Genomic DNA, 23,388 nt, shown 5'->3' on the forward strand with positions numbered 1-23,388 from the left:
GTTAATTGAAAAATATGCAATAAGCAAATGATAACATGACATGATAATCTCTAGTCATTAGAACATGTCAGTACTTCCTGCGAGTTTGTGACACTTCATTAGGTTGAGTAGAGTACTTACATTCCCGTGGGTATAATTTACCAATAATTACCATAGCTGATATAACACAAAACCAACTTAATTTTGATGGTAAACATAGTTTTCCCAAATTAGACACATATAATGAGAATAAAACATTATTGGTTAAAAGCATGGAACTTGGTAATTAAATTACGGTTCTGTTTAATTACAGATAGAGAACTTATTGCTTGATTGTGTCTGTAAATAATCATTGTGGCTCTAGTGACTGAATTCAAATAGAAAAAAGGGAAATTTAACTGGGATATTTGATTATATTGATATTTTTAAATTAATTTCCATTATTAAGTATAACGGCATTAGTGTCCAGGGTCTGTTGTAAAGGGCATAAAACACTATTTGACAATATATGTGAGGAAGGCATGAGATAGATGATATGGGATCACAGTATATTTCGATTAAAATATTTTAATTAAAATGCTGCTTCGAATATTTTATAGGTATAGCAAACTGTATAGGGAAATGTTTTGATCGGAAAATATGTTTGTATTTAAGAAACAGACAACCTGTTTCATAATTATAAATTAATAAAGAACATCCAGCTTAACCCGTTTTTTTTTCAATATATATACATCCTCTAGATATATTTATTGTTTGTTACTTATTTTCTTACTCGTCCAAACTGGATTAAATAGGAGGGAAATAAGCGAGGTTGATTGCTGACGCGCTTTAACACACTAAAACGATATGCATTGACAGCCATCATGACACTTCGGAAACTCCATTTATCGTCAAAAATATTTCATGTAGACGATGACACCAACCGCATTATTTGAGCACATAACTGTGATTCAACCGGTGTAAAAGCAATATCTCTTAATAAAAGAAGTGTATTTTCGCCTAGAAAGTAGATATTATTCAGAAATAACTGGAAAAAAAAAACATAAATCGATTGTCATACTAAGTACACTGCCACTATGACACAATTGTCCTAAAATGGGTTTATCTTGAATAAAAACGAGCCAAGAAGGTCTAAGATGAGTGGACTACGTGAAATGCAATTCACACGCGCTTCATCAAATAAAGGTTACAACAAAATTACCGAACACTAATCCGATTCATTATCAAGTCAAGTCCAAAATAAACATAACTTACAACATATTTCAAACTATTGAATAGTGAAAATTAACCTTTTAGCTGAAATATGATGCAGTTCATTAATTCATACTTTCATACTTGAAAATATTTTAACTCAACTCAATTCTATTTTTAACTTTTTTTATCAACCATATTTGCGATTAACACCGTTTATAGAAGAAACAGGTGAACCCGGGTGAAGAGTAAAATAATGTATGACGACTACTAGCAGTGTTTCAAACCTACTAGGCAAAAGATAAAAAGTAAGTAAAATGTAGAAACAAGAGAAGCAATCTTTGCGGAAGACATACGCGATTAGACAAACAAAACAAAGGTGTGTTTAATTGTGTAATATTTTTTTCCACAGTGGCCGGCTAGATTTGAAATGGGGTAGGTTGTGATAACGCTTAAGTACTTTAATCCCACCAAGTTATTGCACCTGTCCCAAGTCAGGAATTTCTGGACTATATGTCTTGTTCCGTTTTAATCTTTAATGAGTTTTCATGTCACTTGAGTATGTGGGAGCAATTCTTTCTATGTACTTGTGTATAATGATATTTTTGGGGCAGCTGCAGCCTGCCCTGTGGTGTGGTGGTTTCCTCTTTGTTCATTGAAGGTCAAAGGGTGACCTTGGGCTGACATTTTTATCCCGGTGGGGTTGTTGTCTCTTTGACATATTCAACGTAACGTTATAATGTATTGTTTAGCCTTGAAAGTTCCTAGTAATTGATAGTGTTATTGTCCATGATAAGTAACTTTTCATTCTTGTTCGTAAATTATTTTTAGGAATAACGAAATCACGGAAGACGACTAGAAAACAAGAACGTCTTCAGTTGTTCACGACTGGATAGATAACAACCGTATTCAATTGATCTGAATCACTCGATGGAAGGTATATAAAATGATGCTTGGAAAGTATCTAAATAGCTAACACGATTATTGGCTTTTGACACAAACGTCTTTAATTCTGTTTTTCATGAACACCAGAATGACGAAACATTCAATATTTATCTTCAGATAAGACGATCATTTTTAAAGTACAACAGCTTGTTTTTTTCAAAGGGAGGAGAGGAAATTGATTAAGGGAGTTTCTCAATTAACAAGTGGTAACATGCCGTTTAGGATGAAAAGAAAATTGTACTAATGACATCATTAATGTTATCATTGCTGAAGTATCTGTGGCCTGGCACGATATGTGGTTATCAATACTTAAATGAGAACGAATTTAACATTGATTACCTATAATATTCCTGAAATAGACAAGTTGATAAATTAATCAATATGTAAATATGTTATATGTTTAAATTGAAATTTGAAAAATAAACTGTTCTACAATTTGCAGTCAATGTTGTCAAATATAAAAATAATTTGTAGCAATTCTAAAATAACAAAAAAAAAAAAAAACAAATACAATGTATCAAGAAAAAATATATGTTATCACAGTGAATGAACGTGTGTCCTATCCTGTATACTTTTTGCTTTGGTATTACTTCACAATTATTTAAACCGCCTGTTGGTTCGATCCCTGACCAAGACTTACCAAGGATAAGAAATGGGTAATCAATGCTTCTCCGCCATGCAAACGTTAGACAATTGACAAAATATTTACCCATAATAAGAGTGGGTTGATATGCTTTTCTGTAGGATGTAATTTCTGTAAGCTAGCACAGATGTTAGAACTGTCAAATTTGCTCATACCAAGTCAAGTCCAGGGCAGACAAGGTGAACAAATCGGTTCATATGGATACACTATAACGATCCATGATGACGACCACAAAACGTCTGTAGTGGTGACTTTTATTTTGTAACACCATATGTCTGTCCCAAAAGCCTTTCTGTAAGAAATCTAACACGGTTAAAAAAGTACACGTAGTTTCGGCAAGCTCTGGCGTAACGTATATATGATATAAAAACTCCATACACAAGTGCTAAAGGGATATTTTCACATATATCAAGCTGACTTCATATATATCTCCTACATTAAATTTCAGAGATCTCGAAAGTTCGTTAACCTACATTTTAAATATTGAAATTTTACAGTATGATCATTCAAGGTCGTCGTTTGAAAAATTAGGGAAACATATATGAAAATCTAATCTAATTTAACTTGTGTCTTATATATCGCAAAACAAAATGAAAAATTCACAGATATAGAAAATTATTCTTGATTAGTCCGTCTATAAATTCCATTAATAACTGCATGTGTATGTCATGAATAGCACGAAATTTGTAAAAACATGTTGTGAGCATGATGTAAAAAAAAGCATGATTTCACGAAAAAATACCGTACCTATCAGGTAAAACTATTTGTTCGCTTTGCTGGTCTTACATGTCGAATGTGCACGTACATGCACATCATGTTCAAAGTCTTCAGACAACTAACTGTTCACAACAACATGAAAATAAGTGATATTAAGTATGATATTGTGTTTTGAAAATTAAATGCAAATAAAATATTTTTAATATCTGCATTAGCAAAAAGTTTTCCAGTGTGACCGAAACAAAATCTGCTCGTGCAAATATCCATGGATATGGGGTAATCATTGCCGCCGAATACCTGTTGTTTTGTGTTAAGGCTTGTAGTTTTGTCCTGTTTGATTACAATTAGAGCTGCATAAAGTGCGTTTGACTTGTTTCGGCATATTCTTACTTTCAATTTTACACTAAAAAATCATGAGTACATTGTACCTTGCTATCCTTTTTTCCATCCAACGTTACTGAATCATGTAAAAAGCTGTCAATTTTATTCTGGAAAAGCGGAGGTATTCAGAAATATAACTCTTAATTTGATGAGAGGGTAAACAATGGATCAATACTAAAATGTAACTAACAATGTCATGTTTATGCTTCTTTTTAAATAACCGTAAGAGACATTATATTTTCTCCTCTACCTGTTATCGTAAAACCCATTACTGTTGCATAATCCTGAAAATATATATTCTTTCTAAAAATGAATGTTTTGGTCTTTTGGTTCGTTTATTATTATAAAGGAGTGAGTTGATTATTTCAAGTACAAATTGATAGCCCTGGATAAAAACCTTTTCAAATCAAGCAAAGTGTTGCAACAGGTAGAACAATGTCTGGATATAAAACTATGAAAAGACTGTCACTTTCTCTTCCTTGTAGATAATTGATATCCCCTGTTCGTGCAAATATTAACATACAGATAATCAAATATCGATTACTATACTCATTTTAATGGAAATTCTCCAGTTTTCTATTAGTGTCCCATATTAAAGTACATCTGCCGATAACCTAGGCACCCAATAAATCCAATTTGATTGTAATTTTCTTTATAAAGTTTGTTGTCTCGGTTATGAAACGTTGTAACATTATAAATGGGAATTACTTTATATATATATCTTATATAAGACAGGTAATTTATGACTTTCAAGGGGAAAGACCTGAGGAATTGCACGAATCAGAAGGTAGGAAAAAGAAGCCCTTAAAGGTATAAATATAGTCCATGGGCTGAAAGGGTCCTTAATACATACACACCTCTCCGTCTTAAAATTCATGATTTTTTGTTTAGAAATTTAAACTTATATTTACGAATCAATTTACCACCAAAGAATATTCTCTGATTCTATGTTCAGTATAAACCTACATTTGTACCCTATTTGTTTTTGAAGCACAATTGTTTGAACGGCTACGTCATCCTGACATGGCAGTAAACTAATATAGACGTAATAATAAAACTCCATGTTCATTTTTTCTAATGATATTAAAGAAAGATGCGGTCACACTTACGGTTTTCGAATTAACTGCAAAATATGTACACCTGCTTCAACTTATCCAAGTGAGGAAAAGTTAAAACAGCTGAATGTTGACCTTTTGATTGACTGAATAAAGAAATGAGTATAATGCCCTTAACGTTCTTATGTGGTAAGTTAGCATCGTCTTTTTGAAAAACATTACACCAATTATACACAATATGTTTGAAACATATTTCTTAAAATACTGAAAAAATACTGTGTACAGATTTTTGTGTTTTTGTTTTTGTTTTTTAGGGTTTTTTTGCTTTGGGTTGATATCCATGCATGTGTTGTGTGTGAGGGCAATCAAGGGAACCAAGATTCTACCGGAAATCAAAAGAATGTAATCCGGGGACAAAGACCAGATATGGAAAACAGACATACACAACAATGAACATAAAATAACTAAAATAATACATACAAATTCGGACTCCACTAAAATCTATGAGCATGAACCAGGCGCATCGGTAGAGTGCTTTTCTAGAAAAGCCCGTCGAGTTGTTCATAAAAAGTCAAGTCCGGGGTAGACGAAAGAGGAAAGGAAAACTATGGCACGTTGAACAAATAAGTTTTCATTGTCCAGATAAGATAAATACACCGTAACGATCCTCCAGTTCATGATGACGACTATAAAACTTCTGTAGTGATGACTTCAACTTTGTAGCAACATACCCCTATTCGGGAAGGTATCATTCTGTCGCAAAAATGCTCTGAAGTAGTTCTAATATTCATTCTTTCAGCTCATTTGAAAATTCCGAATGTTCGTTGATAAACATATCTACCATGTTTGACGAATCATTTTAGTTTGTAAATATCTTAAAAAATATGAACTATACATCATAGAATCTATCTTCAGAATAGCACACTAAGTTTTTTATACATAACTTTTAATCACATTGGAATTAAGGTGTCAAATTAAAAAAAATATCGTTAGTTAAAAGAGTAATCAAGGGAACCAAGGTTATAGCGGTAATCAAAAGAATGTAATTCAGGGACAAAGACCAGACATGGAAAACAGACAGACACAACAAAGAACATAAAGTAACTAAATCATACATACAAAGTAACAAAAGCAAATGAGCAACTCAAACTCCACTAAAACTGGGAGCATGGACCAGGTGCATCGGTAGAAAATGGTCCAAGTTTCAAATTAGCACAGCAGTTCGAAAATTCACATATTGTTTACTTTGTGTGTACAAAATGGTAGATATTAATATTACAGCATACTTACTGTCATTGTGTTCTTAATGATACACACATGCTAATTTAAATTTAATTTACCTTGGGTTGACATTTTATGCGCAATTTTGCGGGTGTTTCTAGAAAAGGAGAGGATGCTCACCCTACCGGTGCACCTGGTGTATGTTCCCATTTTTAGTGGAATCCGCGTTGCTTATTTACTTTTGTTTCTTTGTAAGTTTGTTTTAGTTATTTCTTGTTCTTGTGTGTGTGTGTGTGTGTGTTTGTTTTTCATTTGATTTCCACTCGAATCTTGGTTTCCTTGATTACCCTTTGATTTAGAGTTAATGATAGTTCAATGAGATTAACACATTCACATTTTCACATTCAGTATCTAAACTCAGTTTTTAATTACACCGCTTGTTTTCCTGTAATTATTAATCAGAATTACGCTAATTTATAAACAAATGTTTCTTGTATTAGGAAAATAATGATAAATCCTGATTGTTTGATGCAATAGAAAGAACATTAATCGGAGACTCAGAAAACAGTCATATTGATTTCATAATTTTGTTTATCTCTAAAGTTATCTGTTATGTAGACCAGATCTGGAATAGTTTCTATATTAAAGAGCTGGACATTCATATCCATATTTCTAATTAGAATTGTATTACTTTGAATGATATGATATATGCGGGGTGTATCTCAAGAATTCTCCAACATTTCTTTACGCTTTACGACGATTTTTTCCCATCAAAATTGAATATTGTATTTGTACAAAATAAAAGGGGGGAAAATTAGAAGCCACTGATCATTTTCTATAAATAATGTAGTAACAAAACTAAGAACAAAATATGGCTTTCTGTTAAAACTGATAATAGAAAAACATAAAATTAGAAATAAAAGTTATAACTATATCAATAAAATAAAGGGAAAAAAACGTTAAGCATTTATCTTATCGCAAGCAGACGGTCTTTACTGTTCACAAAGTACCCTTAGAAAATGGTATGCCTCCATAAGTTACATCTTTTTATATTAGTTTTTTTTTTACCGTTTACAATTGGGCATTTAGTTAATTGCTGTTAAATGACACATAAGAAGGAAAAGTTAAGTCGATAAGCAGACTTACTTTTCGACTTGACACATTTACAAAAGGAAAATATAACAAGTTTGATAGTTGGTTACAAACATCGCACAATTTTTTTTTTCTGTAAATTTATATTTCATTAGATGTCTATTTTACATATGACCTTCAATGTTGCTACAATAAATCAAACCAGACAATTGGAGCAGTTTTTTCCTTATTATTGCATCTCTGTTGATAAGAACACCTAAACTGCAACATAAACAACAAACGGAATCCAATGTTATTGACGGCATTTATATACTGTAGCATTATTGATGAATAACTTAACTTTGTAGAGTAAGAAGTCATAACGAGTATGAATTCAACGTTAAAAGAGGTATGTATACTTTCATCATTATTAGGATTTAGTAATTTAAAGAAAAGTATTGTACATTATACAAAAGAGATAGAAGGAAAAAAGTATTCATTATATACAGTATACAGTACTTTAACCACGCAGTATTTTTTGCACCTATGCCAAGTCGGGAATTTGTGGTCTCTGTATGTCGTTCCTTTAGTGTTTTTTCTATGCTAATAGAGTATATAGGGGCAACTCGTTCGTTGTATCTGTTTATAATGATGTTTTGTAACCAGCTGCAGCTTCCCTGTGGTGTGAGGGTTTCCTCGTCGTTCATTGAAGATAAATGGGTAGCCCTGTGCTGACATTTTAATCCAGATGGAGTAGTTGTCTCTTTGACATATCCACCGTACCTATTCTCGTTATATATTGATTTATAAACAAATTGATAATGATTGATACACTTATAAGATGAAGTATTATAAAAACCCATAGTTGTTTAAAACACTTAAATCAATTCCACGAACGATAAAAGAAACGTCATCCTGAGATGCATTAAAACTTGATATATCTTTGGTGTACAAACCTGAACAAAAATGTTTTAATTTTAATAGCTCAAAGAGACGTATATATGGCAAGAAAGATGGCAATCTATTTCATAACATTGATGCTGCCACGCCATAACGTCACTGTTTTTATCTTTTGGTACACACTTGGGTGTGTATTGTAGATTTGCCCATAATGCTCAACTAAATAATGTTTGAAAAATGCAATCAGTTCTATTGTTTAGAAACAAAGTATGCTACCAAGCAAGCAGACACTTCAATATCCATCTAATTATAATTGTTTTGAGAGAATTATGATGATTTGAGTACAGGGCGTTATGGCCTGTACACTTAACTTCATGTAATCACTTTCCTGAATGTCTAAGGTGTTTTCCGGAATGGCTAAGGTGTTATTCAAATAATAAACATCATATCAACGGTCTAAATGAGCAGCATATATTACAAGACGTTGATACATTACATCAAGCTTTTTTATTAGGTGATCTTTCTATTTTGTACAGAAACATGCATTTTTAATTAGCAAATATTACTTGAAATGGTGCAAAAAAATAAATCCTTGGATTATTTTAAGAGAAGATTTGCAATTGAAATATTTCTATAAATAGCAAAATAACAAATACTTATTTCATAAACATCTCTTTCAAGAGAATGTTATATATTTACTATTGTATTGTAACGGGATTATGTTTGTTGTAACTTAATATGTAAAATGTTCGGTAATGTATAATTTTCTTTTCTGAAACTGAACGAATGTCAGACCATGTTTTTTTTTCATTTTTTCTCACAAAAGGACGGAATTATATGTAAATTTTGCATCAATTTCAGTCAACAGTCACAAACATTAGGAACACAAGGGTTACTCACATTTTTACCTTACCTATGCACCTGGTCCATGCCCCCAGTTTTTAGTGGAGTCCGAGTCGCTCATTTACTTTTGTTAATTCATATGTATTATTTTAGTTACTTTATGTTCTTTGTTTTGTTTGTCTGTTTCCAATGTCTGGTCCTTGTCCCTGGATTACATTCTTTTGATTACCGCTATAACCTTGGTTCCCTTGATTACATTCTTTAAAAACCATTTCTGGAAAAATATATTTCATAGGCCACTTATATAAGGTATATATACCTTAACAGTAGACTTCTACTTATATGATATTGTACCATCGATATACGGTCAGATTCATAATAGGATAATAGGTGAATACAGTACGTGCATGGGGAAACCTTCCCATTCTATGATATCTTGGGGATGGGGAAATGGGGAATGAGGATGGTATATGGGGGGTGGTGGAGATTTGGAATGGTTAAGATGGGGAAATTAGTCTTAAAATAATTATTGACTTGCAAAATGTGTAAAATTTAAAAACTAATAACAGCTAAGAAGTTGAACAATTTAAAAATATAAAATTTAATTAGATAATTTAAATATCTGATAAAAATATGCAATGGGATTGTATGATGTGATGGGAATTTTTCTATGGTGAATGGGGATGGGGACAATGGAGAATGGGGAATGGGGTGATGGTATATTGTATAAGTGGGAAGTTTATATCATACAAGAGCTGTAACCAAAATATGATCACGAATGCCGAAGAACGCCAAGATTTATTGAGTGTATGGAACTGGTCCCGCACATGAATTAAGTCTTACTGCATTCTTGGGATCATATTTTAGTCATTCACGATAACCAATTGATTATCTTAATTATTATATAGATTTCCTCTATTATTCGTTGCTATTTTTAATATAAATTTCAAATTTTAGTCAGTGGTGGGTTAATATTAAAGCTGTGAAGTTTTGGCGGAAGAAAGTCCGAGAGTGAAATTTATTTCACAGTGTTGATTATTGAAATTTATTACACTGGGAACATTTGATGAAACATAGTTATATGTATTGTAAAGTGAATTCAATAAGCCCATCACTCAAAGGACTAATATAGGAACATACCCTTATTTATTGAACTGATGAATAAAATGAATTTGTTGCTCTCTCACAAAAGAAAAAGCACATCTTTTATATCAATGCATAAAAATGTTACTCATCAAAATATCAATTTTGACCATGCGAGTGATTGCTAAGAATTGATTAGAATGTAGCTATGTTTCATTTCCTCAGAATGACCATGGCTCGATCTATTAGCGTTTGGAAATGTAGAAATAAATGAATAATTGCTAATGTCAAGAAGACATTTTAACAATACCCGAAATACTTCGAAGGAATACAAAGAAACGAGGCCAGATTGTTAAAAGACTGAACTCAGACCATGTATAGATGATTGATAACAGATATGATCATTGACAATAAATCGATACTACAACCATAGGACAGCCTTAACAAAGCATGTAGTGTTTATTGAGGTTGGTATTAACACAGATGTTATTCAAGCTGAACAATTAATAAATAAATCTAATTTGGGCCTTATTGGTTTTAATTATTTTTATAACATTCTTTGAAAGATTGCTATTCAAAATATTTTGTTATCTAAGTTACTTCAGCTAGGTATGAATTAGCACAGTCACATCATTTTTCTGCTATTGATTTTAATTTTGTGAAGAAATTGACTCAATTCTACATTCGATTTCTATAGCTATAACAGATAAACGGGTGATGGTAAATGGTATAGACTAGGAACTGCAATACCTTACGGGTGCAATGACAACATCAAAGGTATAAAAAAAACCTTCCAAGCAATATAACAATAGCATAAATGTGATGAATTTATTTCACAAAAATCAAAGACGAATACGGAGTCATGGCCATCGCAACTATACATCATCTAAGATGGATGACGTCTCTACATATGATCTTTTCATTCTTTCATCCTTCCATTCAAAAACCTCTTGGACATTCAAATTCGATTTAAACTATAGTCTTTACCCTCACTCTACTACACTCCCTTTACAATACAAGTCTTGACACTCCAGGTTCTGAACTTACCTCTTCATTATACAGACTTTTGGCCTTCATCTTAGATATTGGCTTTCACAGACTCTTTAAACCAGTTTGTGTTCAAGATGAATAAAAACGATCATTTCTTCCAATATCGTGTGTCAACACAAGCATAGATGCAATTAATGTGGCTAACATCCTCCATCACCAAAACGTCACGAACAAAATTTCCCCGTATTACAAAGACAAATCAATACCGATCATTTCATATTTTTATACTTCACATTTTGCATCCAAAATTTCCAAATATAAAAGGCTATATCAGGACCTCGAGACTGGAACTTCAAATCTTAACCGCCTGACTGTTCGTTCTGAAACTCTTTATTCAATATACTGAAGAAGATGTTTTCAAAATCCTGAAATTTTATTTATTGACAACATATTTTTTCCAGTGTGATGGAGGCGTTTTTCAACAAACGGTCGGCATTCCAAAGGGAACAAATTGTTCATCTCTACTTGCTGACCTATTCCTTCAATCTTATGAGATTGACTTTATAGCTATTCTGATCCAAAAGATGGAACATCGTTTAGCTAGAACCTTTAATCGCAGTTTCCGCTATATAGATGACGTATTACAGTTAAACAATCGTCGTTTCGGGGATTTGATACATCGAATCTACACCAAAGAACTTGAGATAAAGCATACTACAGACACTGTAAAGTCATCCTCATACCTTGACCTGCACTTGAAGAACGATGGTAAAGGAAATTAATAATGGAACTAATTCCCAATATCTCTCGAATTACATAAATGACATCTTCTATTTTCTCTACGTTTTGCCAACACTCACTTTCAATAGGAAGGTTATTATTCTAAATCTACAAAGAGAAATAATATTTTTGATATCTTAAATTCTGAAATGGTAGTAGTTTTCCTTTCCAAAATCTTCTTTTATAGAAACAGCCATTGTTACATCGGAGAAAGATGCGTACTCAAATCCAATTTACAGAATAAAAAACTCAAGATTATCAAAACAAATGAAGTCATTAATACCGAAATGTAATTTCTAACATAATCTTTAACCATTATTTTTTATTTGTTCGGTTTAAGGAAATGGTAAATTTTCTGCGGTAAGGATGGTCTCATTTTTGTTACTTCTGGGACGTTTTAATTCGTTGGTATATTTGATAACCTTTAATGAAATATGTGACACCATCAATCTCTCACAGCATTGCTCTACTCGCTTTTATGACGTAATTACGTATGTTTTGCCATCGCCACTCTACGTCACCTAAGTTACATGATGTCTCCATAGATGGTCTCCTTCATACAAAAACCTCTTGGACTTCATCACATTAGAACCAAACTTTATTCTTTACCTCTCACTCTACTACACTCCCTTTACAAAACATGTCTTGACACTCCTGTTTCTAACCCCACAGACTTGTTCCCATCATATTGGATATTGGTTTCCACAGACTCTTTAAACATCGCATCTACCCAAAGAACTTGAGATAAGGGATACAACAGACACTGTGTAGTCAGCCTCATATCTTGACTCACACTTAGAAATCGATGGTAAAGGAAAACTATTGACCAAACTTTACGAGAAACGTGATGACTTTTCATTCAGAATTGTCAACCTTCCTTTCATCTGTGTCAACATCCCTTCAGCACCTGCGTATGGAGTGTTCATATCACAACTCATACGTTATGCCAGAGCTTGCCGAAACTACGCAGACTTTTTGTATCGCACTAGAACTCTACCAAATAGGCTTCTGGAACAGGGTTTTGTTGCTACAAGATTGAAGTCATCACTACAGAAGTTTTATGGTCGTCATCACGAACTCGTGAATCATTATAGTGTATCCATCTGCACCATTAAAACTGATTTATTCAACGGGTCGTAGTTTTCCTTTCCTCGTTTGTCTACCCCGGACTTGACTTTTTATGAGCAACTCGGCGGGTGTTTCTAGAAAAGCAGAGGACACTTACCCTACCGGTGCACCTGGTCCATGCTCCCAGTTTTTATTGGAGTCCGAGTTGCTCATTTGCTTTTGTTTCTTTTTTTGTATGGTTTTGGTTGCTTTGTGTTCTTTATTTTGTATGTCTGTTTTCCATGTCTGGTCTTTGTCCCTGGATTACATTCTTTTGATTACCGCTATAACCTTGGTTCCCTTGATTACTTTTTTTAACACTTGCGACCTTTTGTGAAAAATCAACCACTGGTCTTTTTCAAATGTTTGAAAACACACAACATCCATATCATAATCTGTATAATCAAATATATGTTTGTTTGTGTTAAAGTAATATCCTGATAAAACTTTGTAAAATCAAAGTCATGTTTAAACATGTATAGTTGTGATCAACCAATTTGTGACTAAGCACGTTTCACTATAGACTTAGAAGGTCATGGAATTATTGGAAATACGTACAAGCCAGTTAAACATTACCTACATGTAATTGATACAATCCAGTTAAAAGTCTCCTACATGTATGAATACCTAAATTTGTAAACATTAGTTTTCCATGATAAGTAGGATACAATTTATGTAACACATAGTTTGTGGTTTTACACTTATAGCATTAAGGTTATGTTTGTTCACTTTTACATCTTTAATGATTTTGAACGTGTATGTAGGGAAAGTTTTCTTTAAATTGTAATTACTATAAATAGAAGGCTAGAATTTAGGACATGTATTTAGTCACACAAGTTGTCAATCTGCACCGTGACAATTGATTTTTTAAACTTTTTTTCGTTTACCCTTGACATTACATTTAAGTTAACAACTCGGTGGGTTTAAAACGCTTACCTGACCTGTGCACCTGGTCCATTCTCTCAGTTTTGGTGTAGCCTGGTTTGCTCATTTACTTTTTTTATGTACGTTTTATTTTGGTGATTTCTTCTTCTCTCTTGTGTTTGTCTGTATTCTTTATCCTGTCGTTACTCCTTGAATATTTTTCTTTTCGATTACCGTTTGATTTCTTATCGTGTGGCTTCAGGCCAACCACAAAACAAATACTTTGAAACACGAAGCTGAAGTCAATACCAATCTTTTCTTTAAGAACTTGAAATTTGATTTAAAAGGTAGACCAGGGGAACCCCCAAAATTTTCCCGTAATTCAATTTTCTTTAAATTTGTTCATGATACAACACTAACTTCTGTCAAATTTTCTAGAAAATTTATCGTGCAGTTTTTGAACTATAAGGGCTAAACAATCTCTATTGGCCAACCTCAACCATACTGGTATTTTAGGGTCATTTTTACAAATTAATGAACAACTGAGTATTAAGATTAATTTACTTTACAAGTATCAGAAGATATAACATGAAATTGTAATTCTATTTATGTTGTAGAAGAGTAATTGGGCTTTTAATTTACTGACAAAAGGAGGAATTTTCAGCTATTTCCCTTTATAAGAACTTTTAATTCGCAAAAAAAAGATTTAATTCTCGTACAAAAAATATACTATATGGATCATTCATATACAAAACATTTCACCGTGTAATAATTTTTTTTTTGATATTTAAAAGATCTTAAGGTAAAGCATTGTCAAATCAACGGTTTAAATCATGTAAGTATTCCACAAGATTAGCTATTATCAAATTTTGATGACTTTTATTGCATAACGAGAATTGCTGAAAAGAGCATGATGCAAAATAATGTCACACAAATATTCATTTATGCATAATGAGATAAATTCATATGATTGACAAACATAATGAAAACGGAAAGTTTGAAATATCTTTATGAATTATAAAAACAATTATCGTTGATCAACTCTGGCGGCTGTCTCAACAGAAAATATTTCGTATTTCATTTTGAATATTTTATCTAAAGGAATATTGGTATGCAATAGAAGGCGCCATCTACAACATTTTAATAAAAGCTATATTCCTCGTGTATCAATATTTCACTGTCTAAGTTTCAGGAGTCCTTCAAACATTCTAACCTTTCAATCTGGATTATCTCTCTTACCCTAACTAAATGAATGTACAAATAATATTTATGAAAACATAAGACAAAAGTGGTCGTCGGCAATGTCTACTAGGTTAAAAGTGCCACATATGTGTCTCGCATGTACCTAATAACGCTTGTTTATTGCCGCACATGGGAAACATGTGTGGCACTCATGCATTTAAATGCATGTGCAACGCATGTGCCAGAAAACAAATGTGTCACGAATGTATTTGTAATCAAGGGAATCAAGATTCCAGCGGAAATCAAAGGAATGTAAACCAGGGACAAAGACCAGACATCAGACATGGAAAGCAGACACATACAACAAAGAACGTAAGATAACCAAAATAATATCTACAAAGTAACAAAAGTAAATGAGCAACTCGGACTCCACCAAAAACTGGGACCATCAACTGGACTAGGTGCACCGGTAGTGTTAGCGTCCTCTGCTTTTGTACTCCGTATCGATCCAAGAGTTCATTAAACTTCTGTAGTGATGATTTCCATCTTGTAGCAACATAACTCTGTTTCAGAAGCCTGATTGTAGGAAGTCCAGCACGATACAAAAAGTCTGCGTAGTTTCGGCAAGCTCTGGCATAACGTATGAGTTGTGATATAAACACTCCATATGCAGGAGCCGAAGGGATATTGCCACAGAAGTAAGTCCTAAAAATCAGTTTTGTATGTTTGTCTTTTGTCTTCATTTCTTCCATTAAAGTCGTTTTACTTTCTTTTGCAATTTTGCATTCATTTGAAACTGTAAAAGTCAACTGTGGATCATACCCTTTTGTGATCTTTATTCAGTGTATCGGTGGCTGTGGATCATACCCATTTGTGATCTTTATTCAGTGTATTGGTGGCTGTGGATCATACCCTTTTGTGATCTTTATTCAGTGTATCGGTGGAAGATATCTTTTCCCCATTAATCGATGTTATATCAAGGATAGAACTGGTACCTAATTTTACCGAAACCAGTTAAGCTTTTCACGAGAGGGTAATAGACAAAAACAAATCACAGACATATGATAGAGCAGATTATTGCCCTCGTATTGAACCAATCAAAAATTGAAATTAAGTATAACAATATTGATTATGACATGAAATTCATAAACAAAACGTTATTTCAAACTAAATAATTACATTATAATGATTAACTTTCACCTTACCACAGTCAGACTCGAAGTAAATATATTACCGTGCAATGAAAACTTAACCAGTTTGACTAAGTCTAAAATCACTACAAAATTATGGAATTGTAAAACTATATAAGGTCGTCTGTACTGTATATGCATTTTCACCTAAAAACACCTTGCGCAACACAGGTTTACATAAACAACAGACCGCATAAAACTAATGTATAATAATGACAAACAAACGTGTTACTATGGCACTCCGATTGACAGTGACTATCGCAAATGCATTTCCAATGTTTTAGCTGTTATGTTTTGTACGTTTCTGAATTATTCCAAAATTGCATTTCATGAAACAATAAGTTTTTTCTCTATAACTTTGTACGCAAATTTCTTACATTTAAACAAATTGGTCAAACTTGTTGCCAGATTTTGGGAAAACGATTCTCGATAGACAACACTCTGAATTTCTTGTTTAATCTGAATACCCGATCATTTTGGCAACCAAGTTTGTTGGTATAGCTGACATTAAATATTTGGAGGTCAAGGTTCAGTCCAGACCTCGTTATCGTGGGCAAACAAAAGGTAAATACTTAGAAAATGACAAATTCTACTTTTTAAGCATGAACTTTACAATTCAACATAAAGAATCCAGTAAAAAAGATTTATTTTACATGTAATATGATTGTGTCATCGACAATACTGATACAATAAACAAAGATAAAATAAACTTTAAGACTCTGACATTGTACAATAAATATGACAATTTAGTTTGATCTCTATCGAAAGGTGAGAATGTATCACCCACATTCTAAGGTGTATAACTATCGTACATCTCTATCAACGATGATGAGATCAGTTCTACCCCTGAGGGGAACGGTCAGAAGAACATGTAGTTCTAGAAGTTTCATAGAACAGTTCTATAGTCAGCTCTTCTGACAGTTCGACAGTTCTGCTAACAGAACTCACTCTACGATAACAGTTCTACAACTAGAGCCAGCTCTTCTGACAGTTCTAGCAGAGCCGGCACTACGAAAACAGTTCTGCTACTAGAGCCAGCTCTTCTGTCAGTTCTAGAAGAGCCGGCTCTACGAAAACAGTTCTAGTAGTTGCGCCAGCGCTAGGAGAACAATTCTACTTTTAGAGCAGACTCTAGGACTGTCCGAGAACTGTTCTGAATCTGTAATAGAACTTTTCTTCTGACAGTTTTGTGAGAGATCAGAACTAAACTCATATGTAAATCAAGCTAGTCAAACATGTTACACACAAGTGTATTTTGAATGTAGTAATAATTGATTAACATTATCTTTGGACGGTTTTCACATTATAAATATCAATTCTCATGAAGTACAGTAAAAGATATCCGTACGAACTTTAGCCAAACAATACAATTAACAAGGGCAAGATAAAGTTACAACCTTGAAATCGATCTATATTTTCTTTTTTATTAATTATGACATTGCAAATTATATTTCAGTATAAATTTCACTAAACGATAATCATGGAACAGAGGGGTAACCAGCTAACCGGTTATGTAACATATTGGGCCTGCCACACGATATCAAGACAGAGCCACAACTCGAATTTATTGTATTCATTTATCAAATCCCACATTTTGGCATTGTTAAGAATAGCGTTATCGCAAAAGATAGTACATTTTTAAGGCAGTTCCTTCAAGAGGTTATGAAATAATCGCATACAAATTGATCACAACTGATTTTCATGCGAATTGAGCTAATACAATGTAGTTTATGCTAAGCGAATCTCACCTGAAAATCACGTTAATTAAATGTGTTTCGTGTGACCCTCGATTCATATAAAATTCACGTGAGTAATATTTGCCTGTGTAAGACTATGAATACGTACACGTATGATTGGACTATATGTTCTTATCAACTGAAACAAATATATGCCAAATGCATTTATTTCTAAGCATAATGGCAGATCCCATTTAACATATCAATTGTATATCTAATGATAATCTCCTACAAAGTTTTACACGGATCTAGCATTAATGTTTCTTAGTTCAAAAGATATAAGTTTTCATTTACAAAAACCCGAATCGTCACTTCCGTCTATTTTCCAATAGGCACGTCGTATTCTTTACCTTTGACTCATCGGGTTGCTCTCATAAATCATGTCTTGCGTAATGTATAGGCTGTTTAGTATAACCAAATATCTAACAGCGATAAAATCCAACCATGGCTCCCACCGAATAATTGTCCTCCTCGACTAGGAAGAACCTTATCACATCTAGACAATGTAGAGATAGCGTACTGAAGAAAGTTTATTTATATAGACCATTCAAAACACAATGTTTAAACAAGTTGTCCATAAATTACCACGTTTGACAAACAAAAAACTGTATTGTTGCTTTCGTATACTCAATTGTCAGTGGTGGTTTTATGTCCTTCAAAGTTTCAAAACTTTAATGTGTGGTTTCGTATTTTATTATAAGGGTTGAAGAAAAAAACCATAATGTTATGTAACTTTGTTAACGAGAAACAGTAATAACGTGGCAAATTTAATACCACGCTGGAGAATATTACACATAATGAAATGAAGTTAGGTAAACATAGGGAGTGTCACTTCTAGACCACAAAATTTAGTTTTACGTTCTTTAAAACGATTGGAACTTTTGCAAAAATTTGACTTTTAATCTCTCCTAGTACCTTGTAAAGATGTTTGTCATAAAACCACTCTCAGATTCTACCGGACGTAAAACCTCTGGCATTATAATTAAATACATATCATAATTTGTCTTTCTTGTTTATATTTTCTCGACTGCGTTTTGTCCATAGATTTCCCGACTTTGATATACCGTTTTCATTGGCACTTCGGTTATTCCGATTTACCTTTCGCAATATTTATCTTGATCTTACAACCATAAATACAAAGAAAAACCATAAAATGTTTCGATTTCCTTAATATTTCAAAGTAAACCGTAAGTGACACGTTTGTTGATACTTTAACACTTTAACTTTATTGTATCAGTATCGATGGCTACGACAGTTAAATTTTTGAAGAATGTTAAGTCATTGTTAAGAGGTCTCGGTGACGTTCAAGATTTCCGGTTTAAAGGAAATGATGTTTTAAACATATTTTTTTTAATAATAAAACCCTTCTTTACTTTTTAAATGAACAAAACAGTACATATCAATCATCAATGAAGTACCCTGCACATGTTCAACGCATATTAAACAACTAGACATATAGACGGTACACATTTACATGTATTTTACTGAGTTGAAATTTCTCGAGTTATTTCCTAAACATTATCTTTACCATTGAGTAAAATATTACTGACAGTTTAAACAGTCATTTCCTGTCTTTTTATCGTTAAAATGGTCCAATTGACAATATATGTGACATTGTCTGTTTGAATTCTTTATAATCACGAAAAATCACAAGAGGTCAAAAATCGACGGTACCAGTGACCATGTATTTAGTACTGACATTGTCATATAATTTAGTTTCAGGAATAACACGGTTTCTGATAGGATCAAAATTTTCGTTTATCATCTCATAGACCAAATTCTGTAATAATAACTTTTTTAAATGATTTACTCATTGAATATTGGTACTTAAATTGAATTATAAGGAATGACTGTTACATTTTTTTTTTGGTATATGAGGAAACAACGTCAATGTCCGTGGTTCACACTTTAAAATAATTTAGTGTGAACCACGTATTTGAGGTTATTTCTTCATAGACTGAAAATATAACAGTCAATCCTTAAAAGAATGTTAATCTAATTCAGTCATTACATGTATATTTACATATGGATGATCACGTTTTGCCATGCAATAGCCGAATATTTAGTCAATTGGATTTCACATTCTATTTGTACAAATATTTCTTTCTGGTTTTGTCACTTTAAATGTAGTTTACATCTCTCTCTCCGCTGAACGAGATAAGAGAAAAATAAATAAAAATGAAATATCATGCTAAACATAAACAAAACATAAATATTTCTGAGGCTTGACATCAGTCAACACATTTGTCAAAACATCTTACATGTACATTAATTTGATATTTTTCAAGTTACGACCTGCAATGTTTCACATAATAACGTAAATCTATGTCTAAAAGACATTGTGTCTATGAGTAACTATCTTTAGAATACAGTGTCACGAAATACTATGACTTACAAGAAATGTATTTAAATAAAACCTTGCACTTCTGACGAAATGTCTGGTCTAAAAATCCATAGATAACTGGATTAACGATATTATTTATGATAAAAGTTCTTCCAAGAATAGGAAATATTGCCTTTGTCACTGCATTAACAGTAAAGTTACCATTGGCCAAGGAAGCATTCAGTTTAACAGCAACAAAAGGCAGGTAACTCAAGATGAAACAAAAACTGATAGCAAATGCAATCTTAGTCACTTTCTTGGAGGAGTTAGCCTGCCTCATCGCACCGTGTCTTTTGTCTGCACATTTACCATCACGGGAAAATGTGTTATTTTTACTTTTTGATTTAAAATCAGCGAGTTGAGTAGTCCCTTCTTCCTCATCAAAGTCTATACTTTTACTATCCAACGTTTCATCGGGACTAGATTTGATATTGTTTTTATCCAGTTTATTAGTCGACGCCGTCGAGTTATCACCGGTGCCACTTTGTCGGACGAACGTACTCCTGAAATGCACGTGGCTAAGTACTTGCTTCCCAATGATGGAATACAAGACGATTAACACAAACATACAACCAATGTAAATAGCAAGTAGAATCGAACTGTATATTGCTGTATAGTCTTTCTCCGTAAATCTGTCAGAAAAACTACAATCGTATCCAGTCAAATTATTTTCTAAGATCTCTATACTGATACCACTTATAACAGCCTCGGGCCATGATAGTGACAAAGCTCCTAAAATGACGAAGACAATGCACCAATAGGCCTGCCGTATAGTAAGCTGTGGTTTTAGTGGTGAAAGAACTCGTCTGGTACGGTCTGCAGACATTGCTATTAACAGTAACGCAGACAATAAAGCAAGAAGAACGTTGACAGACCGAAATATTTTACATGACCACTTAGAATAGAAAGTTAGTTGTCTTGTCATCTGGATAATCTCAAACGGTATAGTTATAATACATACCAGAAAATCGGTCACTGCAAGGGCTGTAATAAAGAGCCGGTGTGTAGTGCGTCTTTTTATTGTGACAGTATACACTGCTATAACAAGTAAATTCCCAGGCGCTCCTATTATCATTAAAATAACCAAATAAATTATTGGAGCAATCCGTTTGGCTGTTTCCTGATCGTTTAATTCCTCTAACGTTAAATTCACCGTGAAATTCAGATACATTTGGCACAGTTATTTTATATTTAAGTTTTGTTTTTTTTTCTGTTCCTAGTCGCACTTTCTGTTATGATATTCACACTCACTTCAGTATTCTTTATATCACAAAATATAACGCGTCTTCATAGAAGGGGTGTAAATGGTTTTGTACTCGTTTTGGAACTAGCAGAAACATAATCAAAAGCCGTCTAATTAAGATCACTAGCAACCAATTGCAACGCTGATGATAAGCTTATGTTTAGATAAAAGGCAATTCTCTGATTATAAACAATAAAATTAATAAATCTCCTGTAATTTGTTTATAATGTCACACATTTCGGTTAGAGTATTTGTATAATGAATAAATAAACCAAGGAAGACTAGCCTGATATAATTGAATCCGCACGGAGATTCATAATGTACATCAATTTCCTGTGTTCGGACAGATCCAATGTAATTTCCAATCAGATATAGAGGCTATCTCTATTGTATTTCCTGAATATTCATTACATCATTTTATCTCCAGTATTCTCACAGTATTGTATATTTTATATCCACTTGGTTCAACTTTATTATTTTTTTATTGTACATGTATTTTTTCTCTTTTCTATAGTCACACTATTTAACGCAGTAACACAGTTATAAATGATAGAAACATGACGTACGTTGTGTACCCGGGGTTTTGAACACGATCCACAGTAGAGCTGTACAATCATATAAGAAAAACAAAATAATTTGACTTAGCGGAAGTGTTGTATGATTATGTCAGGAAAAGTCTACTTACAACGTTAATCTATTATCCATACACTTTTAATTCTACTAGTCTAACGCAGTGCCTCTTCTTGATCTGATACGTGTACAAAAATCAAAGAATCGATACATCCGTAATTGTTAGCCATGCTTCTATTTGTAACCACGGTATATCCGTATTGTTTACTATACAAAACCCGTTTCTTGAATTTCACTGATAATTGTAAGTCCTTGCTTTTTCCCGTTGGTTTTTAATCTTGATATCGCATTTATTGCATAATACTTACACATGGCGTCCTCAAAGCACACGAGTTCTCCTGCATTTTTTTGTGTTTATAGACACTTAGAACGCTCCCGACAGTTTTTGCTAACACGACTGCTACTTTCTACTGTATTTCTGTAAAGTTAATTACAAAAAAAAACGTTCTGTACAGCAATGAATATCTAAAGTAAACACTTCAAACTAGTAAAAGATAAATTATCACCAAAATAATTGTATAATAAAGTGTCACAAACGTACAGGAAATGGAGGATAAAGAAAGAAGTTAACCACCTGTGAAATAATAAATTTAAAGGTCGAAAAAAAACCTTAACATTTTACCTGTTGTGGCAAACACGTGTAGGTTTATATATTTTTTTTGTGGACGATTAACATCGGGTCTTTTCAATATCTTGTTTATTGTTTACTTGCCGCTTGACAACACACTGCACTTAAACTCTTGCATTTAATTTTACAGTTGACGTTTATCATGTAGTTTATCTGACATGGACGATATTCTTACTTATTAAATAGTGGTGTATTTATCATTTCTATTAGGTATTTATTTACAAGTAGCACATGCTAATAAAACATGCCGATACACAAGTTATCTGCATTTTCGGAAGAACGACCAGTGCAGTTTTATTCTGTCGAATTTTCGTCAACTCACAGCTATGAAGATGTAAAATAGACCTTACTACCAAGACAATTACCTAATGGTGACTGTATTTTTCTAATACAATACCAATCTTTAAAATGATGGTTTAGAACCTATTAAGTTTTTACAAGTCAATTCAAATGTATTTTTATCACCATTTTACTGATAAAATCATGTTAAAGTCATATTTTTTTTTCACACCAAAAAGTGCAAGACCACGGAGATTTATATGTTAATACACTGTGAACTGGATATTATTGACGTGAAGGAATAAACTGTCTTTTTGGATTTCCTTCTAATAGTAGGTACTAACGAG

At 32.8% G+C, this 23,388-nt stretch overlaps 1 protein-coding gene across 1 annotated transcript; it reads right to left on the reverse strand.

Annotated features, from left to right (window-relative positions):
* Positions 1-16,012: 16,012 nt before the first annotated feature.
* Positions 16,013-22,774, reverse strand: LOC148608928 (5-hydroxytryptamine receptor 1F-like). Its single transcript, XM_088596314.1, has 2 exons — positions 22,757-22,774; positions 16,013-22,552 (listed from the first exon to the last, which is right to left on the reverse strand). The coding sequence occupies exon 2, from the start codon at positions 21,430-21,432 to the stop codon at positions 20,263-20,265; it is 1,170 nt and encodes a 389-aa protein (XP_088452440.1). The 5' UTR covers positions 21,433-22,552; positions 22,757-22,774; the 3' UTR covers positions 16,013-20,262.
* Between the last annotated feature and the right edge of the window lie 614 nt (positions 22,775-23,388).

The sequence above is a fragment of the Perna viridis genome, chromosome 8 (genome assembly GCF_037379345.1).
Source record: "Perna viridis isolate PV_CMFRI_1.1 ecotype Kerala chromosome 8, ASM3737934v1, whole genome shotgun sequence".
NCBI classification, from domain to species: Eukaryota; Metazoa; Mollusca; class Bivalvia; order Mytilida; family Mytilidae; genus Perna; species Perna viridis.